Here is a 7,488-nt window from a genome sequence, read left to right on the forward strand (position 1 = left end):
GCCCCAGGCGTTACTTTAAATGCAGACCTTGAGCCAAAAACCCCAAACGCATTAGGACATTGGTTATTGTATATAGACATTTAAAAAAAAAATTAAACATGGCAATGGAAAAAATTAACTCAAACTATTAATAAAACCTATAATAGCATCTTAGTGATTCTAAAGTAACACTGGTGTGTGATATGGAATGGTAACAATTTCAAACATCTAATTTTTAAAAGAATATATTATTAGCATAATATATAAAGTATACTGCTTAATATTTTTCTAAATAGAATGCAATATGCATTGATATAAGTTTCAAATAGTAGTATGCAACAGCACATACTATATAATGGAGAGTATGCTGTTGTGAACATGGTCCAAAGTTTAATTTTAGAAATAAATATATTTTTAAATTAATTTAAATGTTAAATCCAATTTGGTGTAAAAATGTCTTTATTTATAGTACTCCAATTAAACAATGAGTCAAAGTTAATAACCTTTCCGAGGACAAAACAAGCACATTGCATTGTGGGATACAGTAGACCATTTTTATATCCTAAAACACAAGCAGTCTGCAAAGATGGAGACTTAAAATATTAGTGTACTACACTGTTGTAACGTGGCATTGCTATGTTACATGTGTAATTCAGCAAGAGATGTCTAGTAATCCGAATGAAATACTAGCATATAGTGAATTTTGGCAAATTCGTATGACTTGCTTACGCCCCATTGAGGAGTGAGTTAATGGGTGCATCTTCATGCTTGCTTTTTATTATAAATAGTATATTTTCATATGAATCACATTGTACAAATTTGTATGCAATTAATAAAATACTTGCATTTTCTCGTCAGAACCGGCTGGCATACTCCACAGTGTAGGCTATACTGTACATGATGTTTTCACATACCAGTAAAAGTGTAGTACTCTGCTTCATTTAACACATTTGACCATGTTTCAATCCAATTCTCTCCGAAATCTGCACAGAAAAGGGCAAAAACTGAAATCCTGTTTCAATTTCAAACATATTGTATAACATACAAGTGTTGTGCACTATAACGCTGGTATGAAATTGAGTGCAAATTTAATCTGTAAGCCACTTGTAGATACGCTCTTCTAATGCTAAATGCAGCTGCGCAGCTGAGATGGATGAAAGCATCCATGTAATTCTGAGTCAACTCATATGTGGGAGTTTTGATTTGCAGAATCGGGATATGGAATTGTTTCAAATGCACTGAAGTAGTTCGAGTAACTCATATGATAGAGATTATGAGGCTCCAGGCACAGCAGCTAAAAGCCATCAAAGATCATTTTTGGTGTCTCCAAGGAAATCACAGCTAATCTTCAGAAAACCAATAGGGAATAAACGTCACCAGTTAGGACTATGGGTGGGTCTGAGACATGGTTCCTTAAAGACGGAATCATGGACATGGAATGTAGATTCGTTCAGCAGTTATAATCATTACAACATCAATGTCATTAAAAAAAATTATTAAGATCTTTACATTTTCAGAAGAAAAATTTGCTCAAGAAAAATGCTTGCTAAAATAAAAACACTTACACCACTAAGTTTAATACTTAAGGCCTCTTTACACCAAACTAGTAGTAGACTTAAGAGAAAGTGCGCAGCCATCGTTATAATTTTGTCTTTGAACTGTTTTTGCAGTAGCTCTATAGCATTGCTGTTGAAGAGTAAGCCAGTGAAGTAGATTTACTTATTATAGAGGAAACTAATCATAACAGACGATGAAGACAACGACCGCAGCTCTAGAAAGGGGAGGAGCTAGATAAAGTCTATTTTATCAAGGCAAGATAATGTTGTTTGCTTGCTATAAGCGTGCGCTGTCGTTTTGTCATCTGCCGATGGATTCTGATTCAGCACGAAAAGAAGTTGTTTTCAAAGTGATTACAACAATGTTGTTCCTCTGTTGTTATCGTACTAGTTGTATCTTTCCTCACTATCATACATGATTATTAATACTTAAGTTATTATCGTCTTTGGTTTGAAGTTTGTATGCGACTTTAGTGTTAGCGGGTGTTCAAATCTCTTCAAGCAATAATGAGGCTTGATTTAGCAATAATCCTATAAATTTGTCTTCCCTCAGGTCCAAAAGATTTTCCTGAGTTTCTGCCAGTGCCTTTGTTCAGTTCAGAGATTTGCATTGCTGGAAAACAGTCTTGGTAATGATAAGTTTCTCACAGCAGAAGATAGCAAGCTCTTTTGTTTGTGGATGGAACATTATTAAGGAAACCAGGCAAAGGTTGAGTTCAGTCCTGTGGAAAGAACAATATAGTTTGAGTAGAGGACAGTTGGGAAAAACAGACCGCAGGAGGGAAAGACAAAATACCTTAAAGGAACACTCCACTTTTTTTGGACATAGGCTCATTTTACAATTCCCCTAGAGTTAAACAGTTGAGTTTTACTGTTTTTGAATCCATTCAGCCGATCTTCGGTTCTGGCGGTAGCACTTTTAGCTTAGCTTAGCATAGATCATTGAATCGGATTAGACCATTAGCATTTGGCCATTAAAAGAGTTTCGATAATTTTCCTATTTAAAACTTGACTCTTCTGTAGTTACATCGTGCACGAAGACCGACGGAAAATTAAAAGTTGCGATTTCTAGGCTGATATGGCTAGGAACTATATTTTCAACTTTTCATTTTCCGTCGGTCGGAGATCGGCTGAATGGATTCAAAAATGGTAAAACTCAACTGCTTAATTCTAGGGGAGTTATACATTTCCAAAAAAAGTGGAGTGTTCCTTTAAGTATTTGCACTTGTTCTATTGGCTGTTGTAGATGAACTTAATTATACTGATCATTGAGGAAAAAAACAAATGTTGGTTTCTAGACTTTATAACAGCATGAACTCACCTTGGACCCCATTTACGTAAATAGTTCACCCTCGGCAGTGAATGGGTGCCGTCAGAATGAGAACCCAAACAGCTGATTGAAACATCACAATAATCCACAAAACTCCAGTCAATAATACAATTTGTGTAAATAGAAATAAGAAAAATGGAATTAATAAGTTAACCTACTTTTAAATAATGCTGCAAAAGGGTCCAAATGATGTCAATTCCTATCCATCACATTTTAGGAATAATTCATAAACATTTTTAGACAATGAATATAGAAATGATCAACAAATCAAAAAAAGAATGTAATAGCCATTTTCCACTCAAATCCACCTGGTTCACCTACATTTCCACTTAACATTCTGTTTTACTATTGAATTATATTAAGACAAACACAGTTTGTTGTGCATTTATACGTGGTACTTTCTTTAATGCCATCTGATCATTTCAACTGTAATAAATAATGACTGCCACAACAGTGAGAGGGGCTTCTCACAGTGACTGGCAGCACTGTGTCAGTCAGTGCCTCAACTGTCCAATCAAGGAGCAGCAGCAATTCCATCATCCAATCAGCGTACAAACAAATCACAGCATAGTAAACAGCCATTGATTCTCTCCTACAGGCTGAAAAGAAAGCAGAATCAGTTCTATAAGCAACTACATGCAAAACCCAGGCTGTAGTTTTACTCACTTTTGTACTAACTCTACGAACATCACGTCCTTACGATCTGTGAAGCTCTGCTTGTTACACAATGCCCATCAATTACAGCATTCAAATGCTACCTGATCATTCCGAGGGCTTCTTCGAAATTCTAAACGAAACATGCTAGAAGGTCCTCGAGAGTCCTTCATGATGTGCTCCTTATAAAAGTCAAACATAGCTAAATATTCGCTAATTTCTATGGTCACATTCAATCTCATATACAAACCACACTTAGTGTCTTGGGCGTACAGCCCATAATAGTCTTCATGTGGAGGATAACGAGAAAACAAAGATTCAGGACATCATTGTCAGGCTGCAGCCTCTTCTCAGTCACACAGCCGGAGCATCTCGCGGCTCGTTTGCCGGGATTCCTCACATATGCGTCAAGCCCTCCCAAACACAAGGGGGTGCTACAAAGCAAGCGTGTCTGGGATCCAGCGGGTGAGAGGAAAATGAAGGGGGACAGATTCTTCTAAGGAGGTCACCAATGGCATCAAACTTCACAGACGACGACCGGAAAATCGACGTGGATACAAGGGTGATCCAACATGATGATTCCCTATGGAAAAATTCGCAATAAAACCGTTATAGATATTGCGGCTTGTCATTCTAATCCAATGTAATTCAAACAAACGTTCTCGAAACTCTCACATGCTGATTTACCTGAGGTATGAGATTCTTGTGGATTCGTTTTAGTTTGGCTTTCTTGCGGCCATTTTTCGTTACTACTGTTTCTTCGTAAAACTCGTGGGCCAGGTCACCATCCTCATCGAAGTACAAAGAGCTTAAAAACATGAAGTAAAAAAATAAAAAAATTACATATGCAAAGTATAATACATTTTACAAGTCTAAAGGCCTGTTCACTCCAAGAATGGTAGCTACATTAGCGTTCACACCAACGCACAATAACGTTCTCTTTATTATAATCGCGTACTACGGTTTTGTCATCTGACACTTTAAATTGTTGAGTTCTTAAAAGCAGGATTGACTTCTGATTGGATGTCAATGTTTTTGTCGTTCATAAGCTGGGGGAAAAAAACTCATTCTGAAAGTGATTTCAACAATTTTGTTCCTCTGTGTCATTGTTGTTATAATTATGGTTTCTCAGAGAAGTAGAATATTAAAACTTTATAGTTATCGTTATTGCTCTAAAGGTCACTGCATACAGAGTCAGAAATTTTTGTCTGAAATTTTCGCACGTTAAAAAATAAATACAACCTCATGATGCGCCAAACATGTTTGCACACTGCCTCCGAAACTTTCGTCCGTCAAAAAAATTCGGATCAGGTTCGATTTTCTGCGTTTTCGCATCCGTAGCATGCATTTTGATAGAAAAGGATGGGGAATATGAAAAAAACTGAAAAATTCATGCGAAATTTTCGGACTCAGTGTGCAATGACCTTTAGTCTGAAAGGCTTTAAAGTCAGCATGAAACGGAAGTAGCGATTGTCTTTTTTTCTCTACTGTGTTGTCTATCCGAATGAAATGGCATGTGAAATGAGAGAGCAGGACTTGATTTCATCCTTCGAGAATTGATTGGATCATTGGAAGTTGGGGCGTTGCTAACAAAATAAGAGGCATATCTGAATGCCAATTTGCAGTTAGCTGTGGGGGATCTCTCTTCACTGGATTCACCGCCGAAACCCTAGTATGAGGAAATTTTTTATTTATTGAGGATGCCGACGACAAGGATGATTGCGCGCATGCAAGAGAGAGAGAGCGAGAGAGAGAAAGAGAGAAAGACTGCCTGAATGACTAAGCATGTCCTCCATCAGGTTAAGTCATATTCATAAAAAAATATTTTGCTATGTCCTAAGAGTAAATGTTGTGGTAATATCCTAATATCCTTTAAATTTTTAAGGGTAGTGTACTCCCCCATGGCTCGCGTCAGCACTGGTCAATGCATTGATTTCTATTACAATTTACAATTTAATAAATAAGTAAATAATTATATAAATAAATAAAAGTGAGCATTATAACTTTTTGTAATAGTTGCGTATGAGTCCCTCACTTGTCCTCGGTGTGAAAATATTGATCTCAAAATCATACAGTCATTGTTGGAAAGGGTTCAAATATGCAGAAGATGCTGGAAAACCAAATAATTTGTGGGACCTGAAGGATGCTGAAAGAACAGCAGGCAGTTTAACTGTTCAGGACAAACAAGACACTCATGAACAACAATCACAAAGAATTTTTTTTTTTAAAGGGTTATTTTTTAATAATTTCAACTTATTTTCTCTTGTGGACTGTACATATACATAAACATAAACCATTGTTAAATATCTTATTCAGGTCAGTACTAAAAAAAATAATACGCATTTTGTATGAACCCTCTTATCTTGGTAAAATAATCAACATTTTGCAGATACTACAAATTTTATGTAACATTTTGTACTATACATAGAATTTTATATTTTATTTAGTAAGTAGTCATGAAATAAGAGGTTTAATGTATAATCAGCCAGTCATTATTGCAAAATAAAACCTGATCACTCAGTCAAGGTTAATTTTGCAATAATGTATCCTAGTTAGTGTACTTTATCCTTTACTTAAAGGGATAGATCATGACAAAATGAAAATTCTGTCATCATTTACGCACCCTCAAGTAGTTCCAAACCTGTATGAATGTCTTTGTTCTGCTGAACAGAAAGAAAGATATTCTGAAGAATGTGGGAAACAGAGCAGTTCTGGGGCACCATTGACTTCCATAGTATATTTTTTCCCTGCTATGGAAGTCAATGGTGCCCCCAAAACAGCCTGGTTACAAACTTTCTTCGAAGATATTTTGATTTCATTTTGTGTTCGCTAGAACAAAAACATTCATACAGATTTGGAACTACTTGAGGGTGCGTAAATGACAGAATTTTCATTTTTGGGTGAACTATCCCTTTAACACTAAAGGTTCAATTACCTCAATGACTGTGAACAGTTCAAAAACGTTACTTTCAAACTCAAGATTGTGTGTTTTTCAGATGATGTGTTTCTTGTTGCCAGTGTATCTGGCACAGCTGTCCAGTTATGCTGTCTGAAACAAAGTCACATGCCAGGAGCTGTGGTTATATTTACCTCCTCCTGGTAAACACGAAAGGCGTGGCGTTTCGGATGCTCCGCACCCGGGCCAGGCTCTGGTCTTGGCCGTCTTTAGCAGTCTCATCTCCGCCACCTGGACCTGAGAACGGCCAGTAGCCTTTACCTTTAGACCCGCTGCCGCCCATCATGGGCTGCAGAACATTCTCCTCCTGCTCGGGTCACACTCGGGCCGGCCGCACAGCTCTGGAGGAAGAACCAATAAACTGTTATTGAACTCATACTGTTAAATATTGACATATTTGATGTCACGAATGTGATAATGTCTGTCATGATGAAATACGACAACTTTTTATGACATGGGAAACCTGTGAGCCCACTCAAACCCTTTAGTAAAGGAAATTCATTCGATTTTTTTTTTTTTAATTTTTAACAATGTGACATTTTACATCATATTTATGTAACAGAAATTTTCACCTCAGCATTAGCATAGTATTGTAAAACATGACAGATTGTGTTTGACAGCCAAATAACTCGGCAAAAACATTTAAATTGCTTATATTTAATTAATAAAACAAAATCGCACATAAGCATTGTTACTAATCAATTATTTAATTTTCGAATAGTCTAAATTGATGTAGCTTTCATGCTAACACGGCTAGCATCATAATGTCCTACAATGTGTGAGTTTATAACATACAATGATTCACATATGTAACGATGACACTTACTTGAATTTAGTCTCCTGAGGTTAAATGAAGCAGGAGAGCGGAAATAATGCGAATTAACGCCGGTTTGAACAGATTTATTGAGTGTGTAAAGTCACTCACAAACGAACCTTTCGCTGCAGATCAGAGTGAATCAAGACACGCTCAGCCGCTCAAACCGGAAATTACATCAAAGAACGGATAGCGTAAA

General features: G+C 36.6%; 1 protein-coding gene across 3 annotated transcripts; it reads right to left on the reverse strand.

The window, feature by feature from the left end:
* Positions 1–728: 728 nt before the first annotated feature.
* Positions 729–7,475, reverse strand: LOC306875429 (tumor suppressor candidate 2-like). Of its 3 annotated transcripts, XR_013784742.1 has the most exons (5): positions 7,302–7,452; positions 6,610–6,816; positions 4,207–4,327; positions 3,532–4,102; positions 3,245–3,464 (listed from the first exon to the last, which is right to left on the reverse strand). XR_013784742.1 is itself a non-coding variant. In XM_079425968.1 (4 exons), exons 2-4 carry the CDS (start codon positions 6,759–6,761, stop codon positions 4,037–4,039), a joined length of 339 nt encoding a protein of 112 aa, XP_079282094.1. In that variant the 5' UTR covers positions 6,762–6,816; positions 7,302–7,475; the 3' UTR covers positions 729–4,036. The 3 variants fall into 3 exon arrangements, 2 of the variants coding, with proteins under 2 accessions (XP_079282094.1, XP_079282095.1); XM_079425968.1 differs by having other exon boundaries at positions 729–4,102; positions 7,302–7,475; XM_079425969.1 differs by having other exon boundaries at positions 3,242–4,102; positions 7,409–7,440.
* Between the last annotated feature and the right edge of the window lie 13 nt (positions 7,476–7,488).

This window comes from Barbus barbus (assembly GCF_936440315.1).
Source record: "Barbus barbus genome assembly, chromosome: 9".
NCBI classification, from domain to species: domain Eukaryota; kingdom Metazoa; phylum Chordata; class Actinopteri; order Cypriniformes; family Cyprinidae; genus Barbus; species Barbus barbus.